At 44.3% G+C, this 20806-nt stretch overlaps 1 protein-coding gene across 1 annotated transcript in view; it reads left to right on the forward strand.

Annotated features, from left to right (window-relative positions):
• The window catches only part of gtpbp3 (GTP binding protein 3, mitochondrial), a 31876-nt gene extending 11638 nt beyond the window's left edge, over positions 1-20238 (forward strand). Inside the window, exons 4-9 of the mRNA XM_014123579.3 lie at positions 446-648; positions 2371-2443; positions 9954-10097; positions 13548-13713; positions 17406-17726; positions 18194-20238. Of these exons, the coding sequence (XP_013979054.1) occupies positions 446-648; positions 2371-2443; positions 9954-10097; positions 13548-13713; positions 17406-17726; positions 18194-18425 (1139 nt within the window). The 3' untranslated portion in view covers positions 18426-20238. The remainder of the gene's footprint in view (positions 1-445; positions 649-2370; positions 2444-9953; positions 10098-13547; positions 13714-17405; positions 17727-18193) is intronic.
• The last annotated feature ends 568 nt before the right edge of the window (positions 20239-20806 follow it).

The raw sequence follows: 20806 nt of genomic DNA on the forward strand, positions 1-20806 counted from the left end.
GAACCTTAGTAACCTTGGCTTGTGAACGATAGGGAACCTTATTAGTGACCCAAGTGTTGTCTTTGTCTTGCTGTGTATGTGTAACTAATTAACCCTGGCTTTGACCCTGTTTGAGTAATTCTCTGTCTTGCTGTGTATGTGTAACTAATTAACCCTGGCTTTGACCCTGTTTGAGTAATTCTCTGTCTTGCTGTGTATGTGTAACTAATTAACCCTGGCTTTGACCCTGTTTGAGTAATTCTCTGTCTTGCTGTGTATGTGTAACTAATTAACCCTGGCTTTGACCCTGTTTGAGTAATTCTCTGTCTTGCTGTGTATGTGTAACTAATTAACCCTGGCTTTGACCCTGTTTGAGTAATTCTCTGTCTTGCTGTGTGTGTGTTACTAATTAACCCTGGCATTGACCCTGTTTTCTCTGTCTTGCTGTGCGTTGTGTGTTATGCAGGAAGCCTTGAGGGTGTGAGGCCTGCGGAGGCAGGGGAGTTCACGCGGAGGGCCTTCCACGCGGGGAAACTGGGCTTGACGGAGGTGGAGGGCCTGGGGGACCTGATCCACGCTGAGACTGAGGCCCAGAGGAGGCAGGCCCTCAGGCAGATGGATGGGGAGCTGGGCCGTCTCTACCAGGACTGGAGTTACAGGCTCAAACGGGTAGGTAGTAGGTTCCCCAGAGAAAGAGAAAATACATGGATGGTTACCTAGCCTGGATCGGCTTCACCCAGCTTGTTGTTGTCTAAGCTAGCCAGGCAGTTGTTCAGCGGTGTTGCATTAAAAACACACAGGTCACAAAGTTAGGATTCAGGCCTTTGTGTATACTGTAGAAGTCTAGGGTGAGCTGTTTGAGTTGGCGTGGTTGCCATTTGGCTGCGAGTCGTCCCCAGGCCATTGTTAGAGTGGTCTGATTAAGTGTGATGTCCAGAGAGTGTCTTGTCTATACTGTAGTTGTCTGACAGCAGGGATGAGAGATCAGGGATCAGGAACCAGCTGATCCTAGATCTGTGCCAATGGGCAGCTTCTACCCAGAGTGTATCATGTGATCTCTACCTTGGCACCAGACCTGGGTATCAACACTTCACCACCTCTCCTGAGAGGAGTGCTACAGAAAAGAGCCTAATTTTGGTCTTCCTGAGGAAGACCGTCAGCAGCCTAACAAAATCCAATCTCTATTTTTGACAGTCAAAATAGTATGTTTGGAATCTACCTACTGTAGTTTCACCCTTTCCTTAGTTCGGCATGCAGACAATGCTGCTATTGTTTCTCTGGTACAATGTGTGGATGGAGGGAACATGCAGTCGGCTGATGTTTCCTGTCCTACTGGAACTATTGAACTATTGAATCATTCCATGTGTCAATCAACATTCAGATCTTTAGGGTGCATTTCAGTAGCGATGATGCCTTCACCTGTTCACCTCTGTCATGGCACAGGAAGGGAGACAAGGAGAGGATGCTTTGTTTAGTCTACTGAGATGATTTAGTCTACTGAGATGATTTAGTTTACTGAGATGTTTTAGTCTACTGAGATGTTTTAGTCCACTGAGATGTTTTAGTCCACTGAGATGTTTTAGTTTACTGAGATGTTTTAGTCTACTGAGATGTTTTAGTCTACTGAGATGTTTTAGTCCACTGAGATGTTTTAGTCTACTGAGATGTTTTAGTCTACTGAGATGATTTAGTTTACTGAGATGTTTTAGTCTACTGAGATGTTTTAGTCTACTGAGATGTTTTAGTCTACTGAGATGATTTAGTTTACTGAGATGTTTTAGTCTACTGAGATGTTTTAGTCTACTGAGATGTTTTAGTCCACTGAGATTATTTAGTCTACTGAGATGTTTTAGTCTACTGAGATGTTTTAGTCTACTGAGATGATTTAGTTTATTGAGATGTTTAGTCTACTGAGATGTTTTAGTCCACTGAGATTATTTAGTCTACTGAGATGTTTTAGTCTACTGAGATGTTTTAGTCCACTGAGATTATTTAGTCTACTGAGATGTTTTAGTCTACTGAGATGATTTAGTCTACTGAGATGTTTTAGTCTACTGAGATGATTTAGTCGACTGAGATGTTTTAGTCGACTGAGATGTTTTAGTCTACTGAGATGTTTTAGTCTACTGAGATGATTTAGTCTACTGAGATGTTTTAGTCTACTGAGATGTTTTAGTCTACTGAGATGATTTAGTCTACTGAGATGTTTTAGTCTACTGAGATGTTTTAGTCTACTGAGATGTGGCCTTCCATTTATCCCTCTGACCTAGAAGACAATCACGACCGAGAAATTTAAATCATTGCCAAAGGAATTAATATAGAGAGGATTGTGATGAGGACTGCATATATTGTTGTCTCTCTCGCTCAACATCTGTCTGTTTGTTGTTTCAGTGTTTGGCTCACGTGGAAGCCTTCATAGACTTCAGTGAAGATGAGCTCATCGAGGACGGGGTGTTAAATCAAGGTGGGTACGCCCCCTTCTCTGGAACAAAATAACAATTACGGAAGTGAGTTTTCCAGGGGGAGTTGGCATGGCTTCCTGTTTGTATCTGCAGAGAGGGAGAGCTAGCGTCATTGAGAGGAGATATGCATCAAAGTGCTGAAAAGACGGTCTCCTTGGAGGAAGTGGGGAGAAGGGGCCACAGGGACACTGCAGGCATTCATCTTGTCTTCAAAGCCTGGCCTCTCAGGCTGTCCAACACAGGAATACATTGTCAGCAGCTACAAACCTGCTCTCTCTACCACCTCTCTCTCTCTGTCTCTCTCTCTACCACCTTTCTGTCTGTCTCTCTCTCTCTACCACCTCTCTCTCTCTGTCTCTCTCACTGTCTCCCTCTGTCTCTCTCACTGTCTCCTCTCTCTCTCTGTCTCTCTCTGTCTCTCTCACTGTCTCCCTCTGTCTCTCTCTCTGTCTCTCTCTCTCTGCTCTCTCTCTGTCTCTCTCACTGTCTCCCTCTCTCTCTCTGTCTCTCACTGTCTCCCTCTCTCTCACTGTCTCCTTCTGTCGCTCTCTTTGTCTCTCTCTGCTCTCTCTCTCTGTCTCTCTCACTGTCTCCCTCTCTCTCTCTGTCTCTCACTGTCTCCCTCTCTCTCTCTTTCTCTCTACCACCTCTCTCTCTCTTTGTTTAGTTTTTCCAATGTTGTAAATATGAGTCCTTTGATTGGTTCATGATTTTGTTTATTGGAATTCTTTCTTTTGAAGCAGTGCTGGTGTCAGCTTGGTTGGTTAGGTCCAACACCAGCTGACTGAGAGGGCTCGTTTCTGGGCTCAGCTCTTGGGTTTGAAGTCCTTTAAATTGCAGACTTGAATTTAGATGTAGCCAAAATGTTGATGATCTAATCTGTATTTACATTACCACTGGAAAGAGGCCCAATTCTGCCCTTCCTGCATTAGTTGCTGTATTTCTCTGGACTTGTTGAATTCTCCGACAGAATTCTGCATGTAGGGCTTCAATTGGATGTTTGTCCCACATTTTAAAGTCCAGTTTATTGAGTGGCCCCCAAACCTCACTTCCGTAAAGAGCTATTGGTTGGATTACACTGTCAAATATTTTAGTCCAAATTCTAATTGGGATGTTGATTTTGAATAGTCTCATAATTATTGCATACAATGCTCTGTGGGATTTTTCTTTGAGTGCATTCACTGCCATATTAAAGTTTGCCGATGCAGATATGGTCAGACCAAGGTATGAGTCATTTTTTGTGTGTTCAATTATGGTGTTGTTTAGGGTGAATTTATATTTGTGTTTCTGACATCAGTTTTTTTTAGGGGAAAATCATGATTTTCGTTTTTGGGAAATTTACTGCCAGGATCCAATTATGGCAGTATTGCTCTAGAATGTTAAGGTTCTGTTGATGACCTTCTTTGGTTGGTGATAGAAGTACCAAATCATCAGCATATAGCAGGTATTTTACCTCTGTGTCAAATAGTGTGAGTCCTGGGGCTGGAGAATGGTCCAACATGTCTGCTAATTCATTTAAATAAATGTTGAAAAGATTTGGACTCAAACTGCAGCCTTGTCTCACACCTCGACGTTGTGAAAATAATTCTGTTCTTTGGTTTTTGATTTTTATTGCACACTTGTTTTCTGTGTACATACAGATGAAGTTGGAAGTTTACATACACCTTAGCCAAATACATTTAAACTCAGTTTTTCACAATTCCTGACATTTAATCCTAGTAAAGATTCCCTGTCTTTGGTCAGTTAGGATCACCAATTTATTTTGAGAATGTGAAATGTCAGAATAATAGTAGAGAGAAGGATTTATTTCAGATTTTATTTCTTTCATCACATTCCCAGTGGGTCAGAAGTTTACATACACTCAATTAGTATTTGGTAGCGTTGTCTTTAAATTGTTTAACTTGGGTCAAACATTTTGGGTAGCCATCCACAAGCTTCCCACAGTAAGTTGGGTGAATTTTGGCCCATTCCTCCTGACAGAGCTGGTGTAACTGAGTCAGGTTTGTAGGCCTCCTTGCTCGCACACGCTTTTTCAGTTCTGCCTACAAATTTTCTATAGATGAGGCCAGGGCTTTGTGATGGCCACTCCAATACCTTGACTTTGTAGTCCTTAAGCCATTTTGCCACAACTTTGGAAGTATGCTTGGGGTCATTGTCCATTTGGAAGACCCATTAGCGACAAGCTTTAACTTCTTGACTGATGTCTTGAGATGTTGCTTCAATATAGCCACATAATTTTCCTGCCTCATGATGCCATTTATTTTGTGAAGTGCACCAGTCCGTCCTGCAGCAAAGCATTCCACAACATTTCACCTTTATTTAACCAGGTAGGCCAGTTGAGAACAAGTTCTCATTTACAACTGCGACCTTGCCAAGATAAAGCATAGCAGTGCGACAATGTCACAACTGTCGTCATGGAGAGAAGAAGTGGACCAAAATGCAGCAGAGTTAGTGTTCAGCATCATTTAATTAAAAAAAAAGATCACTGGAACACTACAAAACAAGAAAATACCGACAGCTCAACAGTACTGACAGCATAACACACTGAACAGAAACAATTACCCACAACCCCAAAGAAAAACACACACTCCTATATAGGACTCCCAATCAAAGGCAACTCAACACACCTGCCTTCAATTGGGAGTCCTAACCACCAACACAACCATTCACACACACAAAAACCCTGCCACATCCTGACCAAAACTAATCCAATTGCTCCCGCTGCTGGTCAGGATGTGACAGTACCCCCCCCCCCTCAAGGTGCAGACCCCGTAATGCACCTTACAAAAAGAAAACACAACAAAAAATCCCCAATACCCCAACAAAACCAATAAACAATAACCCCTAAACAATAAGGGAGGGAAGGGAGGGTGGCTGCCGTCAACGGCGGCACTGTGCTACACCCTCCCTCCCCAACCCACCTATCCTGGAGGTGGCTCAGGTGCAGGACGTGGACCTCGCTCCACCTTTGGCGTCGCCCACTTCGGTGGCGCCGATAGCTGCGCCGGGCAGACGGGCCACTCGGGCTGGGCCGGAGGACAGGCGGGCCACTCGGGCTGGACCGGAGGACAGGCGGTCCACTCGGGCTGGGCCGGAGGACAGGCGGGCCACTCGGGCTGGGCCGGAGGACAGGCGGGCCACTCGGGCTGGGCCGGAGGACAGGCGGGCCACTCGGGCTGGGCCGGAGGACAGGCGGGCCACTCGGGCTGGGCCGGAGGGCAGTCGGGCCTCTCTGGCAGACCCGGAGGGCAGTCGGGCCACTCTGGCAGACCCGGGCGGCAGTCGGGCCACTCTGGCAGACCCGGGCGGCAGTCGGGCCACTCTGGCAGACCCGGGCAGTCGGGCCGCTCTGGCAGACCTGGGCAGTCGGGCCGCTCTGGCAGACCCGGGGAGTCGGGCCGCTCTGGCAGACCCGGGCAGTCGGGCCGCTCTGGCATCTCCGGGCAGTCGGGCCGCTCTGGCATCTCCGGGCAGTCGGGCCGCTCTGGCATCTCCGGGCAGTCGGGCCGCTCTGGCATCTCCGGGCAGTCGGGCAGCTTTGGCATCTCCGGGCAGTCGGGCAGCTCTGGCGACTCCTGACCGGCAGGCAGCTCTGGCGACTCCTGACCGGCAGGTAGCTCTGGCGACTCCCGACCGGCAGGCAGCTCTGGCGACTCCCGACCGGCAGGCAGCTCTGGCGACTCCCGACCGGCAGGCAGCTCTGGCGACTCCCGACCGGCAGGCAGCTCTGGCGACTCCCGACCGGCAGGCAGCTCTGGCGACTCCCGACCGGCAGGCAGCTCTGGCGACTCCTGACTGGCAAGGCTGGGCTGACACACTAGATGCCTGATGCGTGGGGCTGGTACTGGACGTGCCAGCCTGGAGACACGCACCTCCATGCTAGTGCGGGGAGCTGGCTTGGGGCTCCATTCTTGCCCCGCAAAACTGCCCTTGTGACCCCCCCCAAAAAATTATTGGGGCTGCCTCTCGAGTTTACTAAACTCTTCCATAGCCCTGGAAACGCTCCTCCTTAGCTCTGCCCACGTCCATCCTTCCTCCTCGTTCCTCTGCTGCTTGGTCCTGGTTTGGTGGGTAATTCTGTCACAACTGTCGTCATGGAGAGAAGAAGTGGACCAAAATGCAGCAGAGTTAGTGTTCAGCATCATTTAATTTAAAAAAAAGATCACTGGAACACTACAAAACAAGAAAATACTGACAGCTCAACAGTACTGACAGCATAACACACTGACAAAAACAACAGAGTTACAGATAAACAAATGTACAGTCAATAACACAAAAGAAAAGAAAAATAGAAAGAATCAATGTACACTGTGTGCAAATGTAGAAGAGTAGGGAGGTAAGGCAATAAATAGGCCATAGAGGCAAAAATAATTACAACTTTGAAACATGATGCTGCCACCCCCGTGCTTCACAGTTGGGATGGTGTTCTTCGGCTTGCAAACCTCCCCCTTTTTCCTCCAAACGTAACGATGGTCATTATGGCCAAACAGTTCTATTTTTGTTTCATCAGACCAGAGGACATTTCTCCAAAAAGTACGATCTTTGTCCCCATGTGCAGTTGCAAACCGTAGTCTGGCTTTTTTATGGCGGTTTTGGAGCAGTGGCTTCTTCCTTGCTGAGCGGCCTTTCAGGTTATGTCGATATAGGACTTGTTTTACTGGGGATATAGATACTTTTGTACCTGTTTCCTCCAGCATCTTCACAAGGTCCTTTGCTGTTGTTCTGGGATTGATTTGCACTTTTTGCACCAAAGTACGTTCATCTCCAAGAGACAGAACGCTTCTCCTTCCTGAGCGGTATGACAGCTGCGTGGTCCCATGGTGTTTATACTTGCGTACTATTGTTCGTACAGATGAACGTGGTACCTTCAGGCATTTGGAAATTGCTCCCAAGGATGAACCAGACATGTGGTGGTCTACAATTATTTTCTGAGATCTTGGCTGATTTCTTTGGATTTTCCCATGATGTCAAGCAAAGAGGCACTGACTTTGAAGGTGGGCCTTGTGTATATAAACTTCCGACTTCAACTGTACATTTTATTAAGTCATACACCTGACCACCATGCCCACTTTGGAGAATTTTGTAGAATAGCCCTTCGTGCCAAATAGAATCAAATGCTTTTTTTAAAGTCAATAAAGAAGCAAAGATTTTTCCCTCTTTTTTTGATGGATGTGTTTATTAATTAGTGTAAGGTTTGGTAAGTAGTACGATGGTTGGGGAGAAAGTGAATTTGACATTTACTTATTACATTTTTTTTCTTTAAGAAAGGTTTGAATTCTTGCATTCAAAATGCTACAGGTTGCTACAAGTTGCTGTTTACGCAAATTCCCTTGTAATTATTGGGGTCTGATTTGTCTCCACTTTTGTGGATAGGGGAGATGAGCCCCTGGTTCCAGACATCAGGGAAGCAGCCAGAAGTTAATACCATGTTGAACAATTTAAGCACAGCATTTTGCAACTCAGGTGTGCTGTTTTTCAGCATTTAATTTCTGATGTTATCTAGACCACAAGACTTCTTTGATTTTATAGATTTGAGCTTTTCATTTAGTTCTTGTTGGGTTATTAGGTAATCTAATGAATTTTTATTGTTTTTAATGACTGATTCAAGGATGTTCAATTTTTCTTGAATTTCTAATTGGTTCTGTTGTAAGTCTTTTTGTGGGATGTTTTTGAATAGATTATCAAAATAAGTTTTCCAAATTCTTTCATTTTCTATGGTTAATTCTTGCGGCTTTGTCATGCTTAAATCGTTCCACATATCCCAGAACTGATTTTGGTCGATTGCGTTTTCAATTTCATCAAGTGTCTTGTTGGTATAATTCGATTTCTTGCGTTTCAGTGTATGTTTCTACTGTTTCACAGTTTCTAAGTATTCATATCGCAGCTTTGGGTTGTTTTGCTGCTTATGTTTTTCATTTGACATTTGTCTTAGGTGTTTTCAAATTGTTTTACATTATTTATCAAACCATTTTTCAGAAACATTTAGTTTTTTGTTTCTGATGTTGCATTTCTTTGGTTTTCTCAAATTTGCTTTTGATGCTTCTTTTTGGAATAGGCAATTGATGTTTTGAGTAGCCGAATTGACACCTTCTTTATTGTGTTGGTATTGTGAGTTATTGAAGAACTGTATAGAGTTCATCATTTCATTTCAGTTCAATGTTTCAATGAATCTCTCTGCACTGTTTTGAGCCCATCTGTACGAATGGTTTATGTTATAGAGTTTATTGGGCTGTTTTTTTTAAATGAATATTGACAGTTCATTTCTTCAGAAACATGTTGATCTGGCTGTGATCTGACAGTGGTGTCTCTGTCTCTCTCTCTCTACCACCTCGCTCTCTCTCTCTCTCTCTCTCTCTCTCTCTCTCTCTCTCTCTCGTCTGTCTCTCTCTATGTCTCTCGCTATGTCTCTCTGTCTCTCAATTTATCTATCTCTCTCTCTCTCTCTCTCTCTACCACCTCTTTGTCTCTCTTTCTCTGTCTCTCTCTCTCTCTCTCTGGTTCTCTCCTTCTCTCCTCTCTCTCTCTACCACCTCTCTGTCTTCCATTGTCTCTCTCTTTGTCTCTCACCTCTCTCCTACCCCCTTCTCTCTCTCTCTCTCTCTCTCTCTCTCTCTCTCTCTCTCTCTCTCGCTCTGTCTCTCTCTCCTTACCACCTTTCTGTCTCGCTCTCTACCACCTCTCTCTCGCTCTCTGTCTGTCTGTCTGTCTCTCTCTGTCTCTCTTTCTCTCTGCCTCTCTCTGTCTCTCTGTCTGTCTCTCTCTGTCTCTCTCTCTATCTCTCTGTCTCTCTATTTATCTATCTCTCTGTCTCTCTCTCTGTCTTTCTCTACCACCTATTTGTCTCTCTCTTTGTGTCTCTCTGTCTGTCTCTCTCTCTGGTTCTCTCTGTCTGGTTCTCTCCCTCCCTCTCTTTCTCTCTCTCTCTCTAACACCTATCTGTCTTCCATTGTCTCTCTCCTCTCCCCTCCCTCTCCTTCTCTCTGTCTCGTTCCTTCCCTCTCTCTCTCTTTCTGTCTCTCTCTGTCTCTCTGGCTCTCTGTGTTGCCCATTGTGTGGGGGGAGAAGGGGAGAGTGAGAGGAAGGGGAGGGAAGGGAAATTGCCCTCAGTGTCGCCTGCTGCAGTCTGGTGGGGCAGCTGAGAGAACAGAAGTCTCTGATCTTTTGATTTATGGACAGATGCTTTGCTGAGTGGCATTTGTTTTGGTGGCACGCCATTGGGTCCTTTCCTCTCAGAGGAGAAGTCAGAGCCACCTCTGGTTTATAGCTAAGTGGACAGGGGTCTACACGATGGGTGAAATTATTTCATCTCATGTAATCGGCATTGAAAAAGGTTGTTTCACATGAGACACATTATAAATATGTCACAATATTGTTGACATTAAGTGATTAGTTTCACATGTTACAGAGCAGAGAGAGTTTCTCCTGTTTACATGGCATTGGTTATTTGGAAAGCGACCATGAAATTGAACTTGACTCCCTGTTGTCCTGTCCCTACCCGTCTTCCCTTCCCAGTGGACAGTTCAGTGTGCCAGCTGGAGACAGAGATAGAGAGACACCTAAAGGATGAGAGGAGAGGAGAGCGGCTGCGCACTGGAGTACAGGTGGTCATAGCAGGAGCTACCAACGCTGGGAAGAGCAGTCTGCTCAACACACTCTGTAAGCATAATACAGACACACACACACACACGCACACACACACACAAAGTATGACACATTGCAGGGCGAATCCTCATTTCTATCGACAGCCATGTATGAGTGCACTCAGTCATACACCTACACTTAAAGGAAAAATGAGCTTTTTTTTATTGACCAAATCTCAATTTCTGATGTAAATGGCATGTTCTAGAAGGTTCCAGACATGTTTGTTTTTGTTTGTTGCTATTTCACTTGTTTTTGAGAAACGTACACCAACCAGCGATTCAATTCCTTCTCCTCGTTTTGCAGTATGGGGGCTCTATCCGCAGCATTGTATTCCATGTTGTGTGACGTTGAGCTGTTTCTCCAGTCCAGCTGTTCCATTCTGTATAGCATTTGAGTCGCAAACAAAATGGAATATAATATTACGGATAAAGTTCAGAATTACACAATTTCATGTGCAGAACGTCTAAAGCCCCGCGTCACTATACTGGGTGTTTCTAAAAGGTTTTTGGATCATTTGTTCATGTTTTTTCAGAGCCCCTGTACGACACAACGAGGATGAAGAAGTGAATCGTTGGTTGGTGTACGTTTCTCAAAAACAAGTGAAATAGAGATTTGCTTGTAAAAAAATAAAATAAAGCATGATTCTCCCTTTTTTAATCTAGAGAATTCACACCTAATAAACTCCTAATACACTCCTAATACACACCTAATAAACTCCTAATACACACCTAATACACACCTAATACACTCCTAATACACACCTAATACACTCCTAATACACTCCTAATACACACCTAATACACTCCTAATACACTCCTAATACACACCGAATACACTCCTAATACACTCCTAATACACACCTAATACACTCCTAATACACTCCTAATACACTCCTAATACACACCTAATACACTCCTAATACACTCCTAATACACTCCTAATACACACCTAATACACACCCAATACACTCCTAATACACACCTAATAAACTCCTAATACACACCTAATACACTCCTAATACACTCCTAATACACACCTAATACACTCCTAATACACTCCTAATACACTCCTAATACACTCCTAATACACACCTAATACACACCCAATACATACCTAATACACACCCAATACACTCCTAATACATTCCTAATACACTCCTAATACACACCTAATACACACCTAATACACACCCAATACATACCTAATACACTTCTAATACACACCTAATACACTCCCAATACACACCCGATACAGTCCCAATACACTCCCAATACACACATAATACACACCTGACACACACCCAATACACTCACAATACACACCCAATACACACCCAATACACACCCGCTACACTCTTAACACACACCCGATACACACCCAATACACACCTAATAAACTCCTAATACACACCTAATACACTCCCAATACATACCTAATACACTCCTAATACACTCATAATACAGTCCCAATACACTCTTAATACACACCTAATACACTACCAATACAAACCCAATACACTCGCCAATACACACCTAATACACACCCAATACACACCCGCTACACTCCCAATACACACCCGATAGGCACCTAATACACACCCAATACACACCCAATACACACCCGATACGCACCAAATACACATCCAATACACACCCGGTGCACACCCGATACACACCTAATACACACCTAATACACACACACTTTAGAACGACACAATGACCACACACTGACGATTCACGACACTGCTTTAGTCCCATGTCCCTTAAAGAGAAAATAACTTCCTAAGGACACCTTATGCCACCGTGGAGTATCTAAGTGTTTCTAATGAACCTGTTTCTAATGAACCTGTTTCTAATGAACCTGTTTCTAACCAATCTGTTTCTAATGAACCTGTTTCTAATGAACCTGTTTCTATTGAACCTGTTTCTAACCAATCTGTTTCTAATGAACCTGTTTCTAATGAACCTGTTTCTAATGAATCTGTTTCTAGTGAACCTGTTTCTAATGAATATGTTTCTAATGAATCTGTTTCTAATGAATCTGTTTCTAATGAACCTGTTTCTAATGAACCTGTTTCTAATTAATCTGTTTCTAATGAACCTGTTTCTAATTAACCTGTTTCTAATGAACCTGTTTCTAATGAATCTGTTTCTAGTGAACCTGTTTCTAATTAACCTGTTTCTAATGAACCTGTTTCTAACCAATCTGTTTCTAATGAACCTGTTTCTAATGAACCTGTTTCTAATGAACCTGTTTCTAATGAACCTGTTTCTTATGAAACAGTTTTTGGTTTATCAGTCATGTGCTCATGAGTTTGAGATATGACATCCTGCATCATTAAGCTTTGTATAAACCATGTGGAATGGTCGTTTAGCTGCTACACCACAGGGCTTCCTATCAGAATAATACACGTATTTATCAGCTTCCAGATAAAATCCTGTTATTGTTTCCTATTGAGCTTGGTCTTTCCCAGGGCCTGACTCACGGCCACAGCTCTTAACACAGATTAATGGGCCGGACTGGGCTGTCAGTTGTTTGGCTGGACAGTGGGGAGGGAGGGATTCTACCGTACAGCACTTTACTCTATATACGTAGGTCCACTGAACAGAGGTGTGGTTCTGGATGAAAATATCCCATGGCAGGAGAAGGTTGATGAGTTTGTCGAGGATCTTATTTTGATTCCAAATAACCAAGAATAGGACACTTCAATGGTTAGTATTTCCCATGAATATATTTAGTTATAGAGGTTTTAATAGAAGAGAAGATATATGGGAAATAAATAAAAAAATCTCAGTCTGTCTGTCTCTCTCTCTCCATCTTTCTATCTCTCCCTCTCTCTCTCTCTCTCTCTCTCTCTCTGTCTGTCTGTCTGTCTATCTGTCTGTCTGTCTGTCTGTCTGTCTGTCTGTCTGTCTCCATCTCTCTATCCCAATTCCTTTCTATCTCTCTCCATCTGTCTGTCTGTCTGTCTGTCTGTCTGTCTGTCTGTCTGTCTGTCTGTCTGTCTGTCTGTCTGTCTGTCTGTCTGTCTGTCTGTCTGTCTGTCTGTCTGTCTGTCTGTCTGTCTATCCCACTTCCTCTCTCTCCCTCTGTCTCTCCCTCCCTCTGTCTGTCTGTCTGTCTGTCTGTCTGTCTGTCTGTCTGTCTGTCTGTCTGTCTGTCTGTCTGTCTGTCTGTCTGTCTGTCTGTCTGTCTGTCTGTCTGTCTCCATCTCTCTATCCCAATTCCTCTCTCTCTCCCTCTCTCTCCCTCTCTCCCTCTCCCTCTCTCCCTCTCTCCCTGTCTGTCTGTCTGTCTGTCTGTCTGTCTGTCTGTCTGTCTGTCTGTCTGTCTGTCTGTCTGTCTGTCTGTCTGTCTGTCTGTCTCTTTCTCTCTCTCTCTCCATATCCCAATTCCTCTTTATCTCTCTCTCCCTCTCCATCTCTCTGTCTATCTCCATCTTTCTCTTCATTCCTCTCTGTCCAGGCCAGCGTCCAGCAGCCATCGTGTCCCCCATCGCGGGCACCACCAGGGACATTGTGGAAACCTCTCTGGACATTGGGGGCTTCCCTGTCCTCCTGAGTGACACCGCAGGGCTCAGAGACTCCTCAGACAGCGTGGAGAGAGAGGGGGTCCGCAGAGCCCGCCAGAGGTAGGTGCTTATCAATCAATATCAACGTGTATACACTACACCACATACTGTATATGGTACAAAGCATTATGGTCAAAATGCATGTTCCATTTCAACTAATTGAATATCTTTGTTATGCATTTCACCTAAAATAAAAGTAATCCTTCTACCCCCCCCCCCCCCCCCCTCCTAAAAGATTTAGATGCACTATTGTAAAGTGGTTGTTCCACTGGATATCATAAGGTGAATGCACCAATTTGTAAGTCGCTCTGGATAAGAGCGTCTGCTAAATGACTTAAATGTAAATGTAAAATGAATACACTAATTCTTATCATCAGGACTAGGATATGGGAAGACGTTAAACAATACGTTATGGCGAATTATTGGGAGTCTCTTCCTGTGAATTGTGACTTCTGTACAGAACAAAGCCTAGTGTTGTCTACATTGTATGGGCAATATGAACAAAATGAACAAGATACTTGAAAATCCTCGAATACAAATAAATAATTCAAGGCTTTTTCCATATGTTGTATTTTGGCTCCAGTTCCTGTTCCTCAGTGTAAAGAGAATGTATGGATATAAATACCAGACGTAAACACACTCAGGAGGTGGGAGGATGTGGCACTATGCACATTAATATTTACCATACAGAGGGTGAGGCAAACACACACACACAGTGACAGAGTCAAATACATACATACCGGAGCACTCCATCCTGACGGCTGCCTCCATTGTTTACACCAGTGTAGAATAGCAGCAGCAATGTATATACCCCTCCCTGAATATATACACACACACACACACACACACACACACACACCCTCCACAGACTTGGCCAGGCTGACGAGAGGGGAGAGAGAGAGGGGAGGGAGGGAGAGGGGAGGGATAGAGGGGAGAGTAGGAAGTGCAAGCAGTTCTTGTGCTTAAAGGGACTTTCTGTATGTCTGTCAGGGGATCCAGGGCTCATGACCTGGGAGAGGGCAGGAAGGAAGTAGTCAGAATAAGCATCCTGCTGCTACTGCTGCTGCTAGTCCCTGGGGGCAGGGGAGAGTCCCTGGGGAGGGGGAACAGTCTCTGGGGAGGGGGGTCCCCACAGAGATACAGTTAATTATGTGACTGTCTCTAGATTCCCTACCTATGCTTTTCTGTTTCAACAAAAATGGACATAAAAAATTGACAATGCTGTGCAATTCTATTCTTTTCTGGGGGATTATAAAGTGGGACTGCAGTGGATAGCAACAAATTTACAGACTCCTGACCAGTTCTGCTATTTTGTGTTTTTTTACGCTGATCTTAAAAATGTTTTTACATAATGTCTCCACCATCATTTCCTATGACCTTCTGGAGATCAGAACAGCGATCACTAACCTCCATTTGGATGGCAGTTTGTACTTCAACGAGTCGGTAGCTCTGGACGTTCTGCTTCCTCTGGACGTTCTGCTTCCTCTGGACGTTCTCCTTACTCTGGATGTTCTAACGCCCCCATCCACATAGACAGGACTGTAGTGGAGCGGGTCGAGAGATTCAGATTCCTCAGTGTTTACATCATTAAGGAATTAACATGGTCCACACACACCAACACAGTCGTGAAGAAGGCACAACAATGCCTCTTCCCCCTCAGGAGGCTGAAAAGATTCACCATGGGCCCTCAGATCCTCAAAAAGTTCTACAGCTGCACCATCAAGAGCATCTTCACTGGCTGCATCACCACCTGGTATGGCAACTGCGAGGCGCTACAGATGGTAGTGCGTACAGCTCAGTACATCACTGGGGCCTAGCTCCCTGCCATCTAGGGCATCTATACCAGGCGGAAGGTCCTAAAAATTCAAACTCCAGCCACCCAAGTCATAGACTGCTCTCTCTGCTACCGCACGTCAAGCAGTACCGATGCACCAAGTCTGGAATCAACAGGACCCTGAACAGGACCCCTACCTACACTATATGTACAAAAGTATGTGGACACCCATTCAAATTAGTGGATTCGTCTATGTCAGCCACACCCGTTGCGGACAGGTGTATAAAATCGAGCACACCGCCATGCAATCTCCATAGACAAACATTGGCAGTAGAATAGCCTTACCGAAGAGCTCAGTGACTTTCAACGTGGCACCGTCATAGGATGCCACCTTTCCAACAAGTCAGTTCATCAAATTTCTGACCTGCTAGAGCAGCCCTGGTCAACTGTAAGTACTGTTATTGTGAAGTGAAAAGGTCTAGGAGCAACAACAGCTCAAATGCGAAGTGGTAGGACACACAAGCTCACAGAACGGGACCACTGAAATCATCTGTCCTCGGTTGCAACACTCACTACCGAGTTCCAAATTGCCTCTCGAAGTAAAGTCAGCACAAGAACTGTTTGTCTGGGAGCTTCATGAAATGGGTTTCCATGGCTGAGCAGCCGCATACAAGCCTAAGATCACCATGCACAATGGCAAGCGTCGGCTGGAGTGGTGTAAAGTTCGCCGCCATTGGACTCTGGAGCAGTGGAAACGCGTTCTCTGGAGTAATGAATCACACTTCAACATCTAAATGGAAGCAAGTCCCCGCAGCAATGTTCCAATATCTAGTGGAAAGCCTTCCCAGAAGAGTGGAGGGTGTTATAGCAGCATATTAATGCCCATGATTTTGGAATGAGATGTTTGATGAGCAGGTGTCCACATACCTTTGGTCATGTAGTGTATATGTACATATCTACCTCAATTACCTTGTACCCTCGTACTGGTACCCCGTGTATATAGCCAAGTTATTACCTAGTACCCATACACATTGACTCGGTACTGGTACCCCATGTATATAGCCAAGTTATTACCTAGTACCCTTACACATTGACTCGGTACTGGTACCCCGTGTATATAGCCAAGTTATTACCTAGTACCCTTACACATTGACTCGGTACTGGTACCCCATGTATATAGTCAAGTTATCGTTACTCATCACATATTTATTATTCGTGTTATTTGTTTACATTATTTTCTGTTGTTGGGAAGGGCCGGTAAGTAAGCATTTCACTGTTACATGCTGACCACAGCGCTCACGATACTTGCGCGAGCGTTGCAAAACAAATTTAGACATGTTATTCAATCATTGCTCTTAACTGCTCGTGCGTGTTAATGAGCGTCTGCGTAGCCAGGCGCTACAATAGAACTTGGTTCTATTTGTGACGCTTGACGCGCTGCAAGTCCCGCCTCTCCCTTCTCCTCATTGGTTTTTAGGAGCATACTGTATACCCACGTGGGTGATTGAAAGATGAACTGAGGTCCACACTCCAATCCAGTTGGTGGTGGTAATGCACATTAAAGTTGGTTTCCATATAAAGTCCAAAGAAGAAGAAGAAGAGGAAGGAGGTTTACCCTTTTATCTGTGGATTAATTGTCAGAGTAGAGGACCTTGTGCATTACAGGTAAAATAACAACCCAATGTTTATATCCCAGGACAAATTAGCTAGCAACAGCAAGCTAGCTACATTGCCATAAATGTTTAATGCTTTTCGACCTGTCCCCAAATTAATATATTTGGTTCAGAGTTCGTTTTGATATTTCAACTTGCATGTCCAGATCACGTCTGGTGTGTGTGGACAAAATCAACATGCGTGCGATGGTGCACGTGGAGGCACGCCTTCGCGCGCCCGGTCTAGTCAGCATGTTAGTCTACACCTGTTGTTTACGAAGCATGTGAGAAATAACATTTTATTTGATTGTGCATTTTCCCTTCAGGGTGGAGCAGGCTGATCTGACCCTAGTAGTGGTGGACTCCACCCAGCTACCCCCAGACCCTCAGCTAGTACCAGCCTTCCTCCAGGAGCACCTCAGCACTGTGCTGCCCAGCCTCAGCCCTAAGGCCGGCATGAAGGCTGCCTCAGACAGGGTCCTGCTGGTGCTCAACAAGAGTGATCTGGTACCTGAGGAGCAGAGGGAGAGAACAGAGGGAGAGCTGAGAGAGAGCCCGGGTCTCCCTCCTGCATGTTTTCTGTCCTGCTATACCAGTACAGGGCTGGAGGATTTCCTCACTGTGCTGCAGAGCCGGGTCAAGACTCTGTGAGTATAGAGTACAGTTCTGTGTGAATGTTACTGTATGCTTCTACGTAGGTTTTTTAAATGGTTTTCCTGTATATCAGGTAGTCACCATGGGCGGAATCCTAACTCTGATTGATAGATTGTGCAATTCATTCAAAATTAAACTTAGGTAACACTTTTATGTTGCAAGTAAGTTAGGATTGGTCCTAAGCATTTGATAATATCATGCATGACTTGTCATAACGTTATACACCCTGTGCTTACCCTACGGTAAGAGTTTCATTGTGTCGTTTACAGCCCGCCGTATCCTGTGGATATGAGGAATAAACTCTGATTAGATTGTATACATCCTGAGTCTTTCAAGAAAGTAACGCTGATAGCAGCTCCCAGACTGAAGATCAAACACCCCATTCTTTTGAAACATTTGGCAGCGCCGGCCGGCTCACCTACATACAGTACATCAGTTATAACACATCTGTTCCATCCAGGTGTGGTGACCCTCTGAGCGGAGCTCCCAGTCTGACCCAGGCTCGTCACAGAGCCCACCTCCAGCAGAGTGTCCAGGCCCTGAACCAGTACCACCAGTATAGAGACCAGGACCTGGCCCTGGCCGCAGAGGGGGTCCGCCTCGCCCTCACCCACCTGGGACGCATTACAGGACGGGTCGGAGCCGAAGAGATCCTGGACATCATATTCAGAGACTTCTGTATAGGGAAATAAATGGTTGAACATGGATACATGTCATGCAGAAAGGACACCCTCACACTAGATCATGTGACAGGGTGGAACACTAACACAGACTTTAAATGTAGTTACTCTAGCAATATACCAAAATGTAACTTGTGTATTTCATTGTTCGTCCTGATCATTTGAACTGGTAGATCTCAACTCTAGCCACAGCCAGACTGAAGAAGTGTAAACATCTTAGCAGATCATCTGTGACTCTCTACTGAGTCACTGTTTGAGTCATCATCGCTCTGTGTTCTGTGGGAAAGAAACGGTTTGGTGGGCAATCATCTTTGTTCTGTCGGAAAGAAACGGTTTTGGTAGGCGATCATCTTTGTTCTGTGGGAAAGAAACGGTTTTGGTAGGCGATCATCTTTGTTCTGTGGGAAAGAAACAGTTTTGGTAGGCGATCATCTTTGTTCTGTGGGAAAGAAACGGTTTTGGTAGGCGATCATCTTTGTTCTGTGGAAAGAAACGGTTTTGGTAGGCGATCATCTTTGTTCTGTGGAAAGAAACAGTTTTGGTAGGCGATCATCTTTGTTCTGTGGGAAAGAAACGGTTTTGGTAGGCGATCATCTTCGTTCTGTGGAAAGAAACGGTTTTGGTAGGCGATCATCTTTGTTCTGTCGGAAAGAAACGGTTTTGGTAGGCGATCATCTTTGTTCTGTGGGAAAGAAACAGTTTTGGTAGGCGATCATCTTTGTTCTGTGGGAAAGAAACAGTTTTGGTAGGCGATCATCTTTGTTCTGTGGGAAAGAAACAGTTTTGGTAGGCGATCATCTTTGTTCTGTGGGAAAGAAACAGTTTTGGTAGGCGATCATCTTTGTTCTGTGGGAAAGAAACGGTTTTGGTAGGCGATCATCTTTGTTCTGTCGGAAAGAAACGGTTTTGGTAGGCGATCATCTTTGTTCTGTCGGAAAGAAACAGTTTTGGTAGGCGATCATCTTTGTTCTGTCGGAAAGAAACAGTTTTGGTAGGCGATCATCTTTGTTCTGTCGGAAAGAAACAGTTTTGGTAGGCGATCATCTTTGTTCTGTGGGAAAGAAACGGTTTGGTAGGCGATCATCTTTGTTCTGTGGGAAAGAAACGGTTTGGTGGGTGATCAGTGAATTTTATTTGGGCAAAAGACATACAACACAATGTGTACCCAGAGGATAGCACTTAAAAGTATTAATGAAAACACTTGTTTCCAAAGTGGTCCTCTTGTAAACCATATAGAACATATAATAATTAAAAGACACGACAAAATTACAAACAAACACGTTACATTAAATCAAATTGACATCCTAAAAAGTGGTACTTTAACTCTAAACTAAAAAATCCAACCTAATTCATTGCACATCATTCCTATCTGTTACAAAATAGAACCTGACCAGCAGTAGAAGTAATGAAGGGGGTACTGGAGTGGTTTCTCTTAGACAACCTGGTCCAAATGAAACCCTTTGCCTGCTTTTTAAAGCTATTTCTGTTATCCGTTGGCTTGATCTCTAAGGGAAGGCTATTCCATAGGCAAATGCCTGTATAGAAAAACGTGTTCTTCACATTACTGTTTAGTCTTGGGACATAACACTAGCTCTGGTACTGTAACTGTGCTGGTTATAGACCATGTCAATGTGGTTTAACTGTGCTGGTTATAGACCATATCAATGTGGTTTAACTGTGCTGGTTATAGACCCTGTCAATGTGGTTTAACTGTGCTGGTTATAGACCATATCAATGTGGTTTAACTGTGCTGGTTATAGAACATATCAATGTGGTTTAACTGTGCTGGTTATAGACCATATCAATGTGGTTTAACTGTGCTTGTTATAGACCATGTCAATGTTGTTTAACTGTGCTGGTTATAGACCATCTCAATGTGGTTTAACTGTGCTGTTTATAGACCATGTCAATGTGGTTTAACTGTGCTGGTTATAGACCATGTCAATGTGGTTTAACTGTGCTGGTTATAGACCATATCAATGCGGTTTAACTGTGCTGGTTATAGACCATATCAATGTGGTTTAACTGTGCTGGTTATAGACCATGTCAATGTGGTTTAACTGTGCTGGTTATAGACCATATCAATGTGGTTTAACTGTGCTGGTTATAGACCATATCAATGTGGTTTAACTGTGCTGGTTATAGACCCTGTCAATGTGGTTTAACTGTGCTGGTTATAGACCATGTCAATGTGGTTTAACTGTGCTGGTTATAGACCCTAATTGTCCTGGTTATAGACCATGTCAATGTGGTTTAACTGTGCTGGTTATAGACCATATCAATGTGGTTTAACTGTGCTGGTTATAGACCCTGTCAATGTGGTTTAACTGTGCTGGTTATAGACCATGTCAATGTGGTTTAACTGTGCTGGTTATAGACCATATCAATGTGGT

The sequence above is a fragment of the Salmo salar genome, chromosome 10, assembly GCF_965601325.2.
Source record: "Salmo salar chromosome 10, fSalSal1, whole genome shotgun sequence".
NCBI lineage: Eukaryota > Metazoa > Chordata > Actinopteri > Salmoniformes > Salmonidae > Salmo > Salmo salar.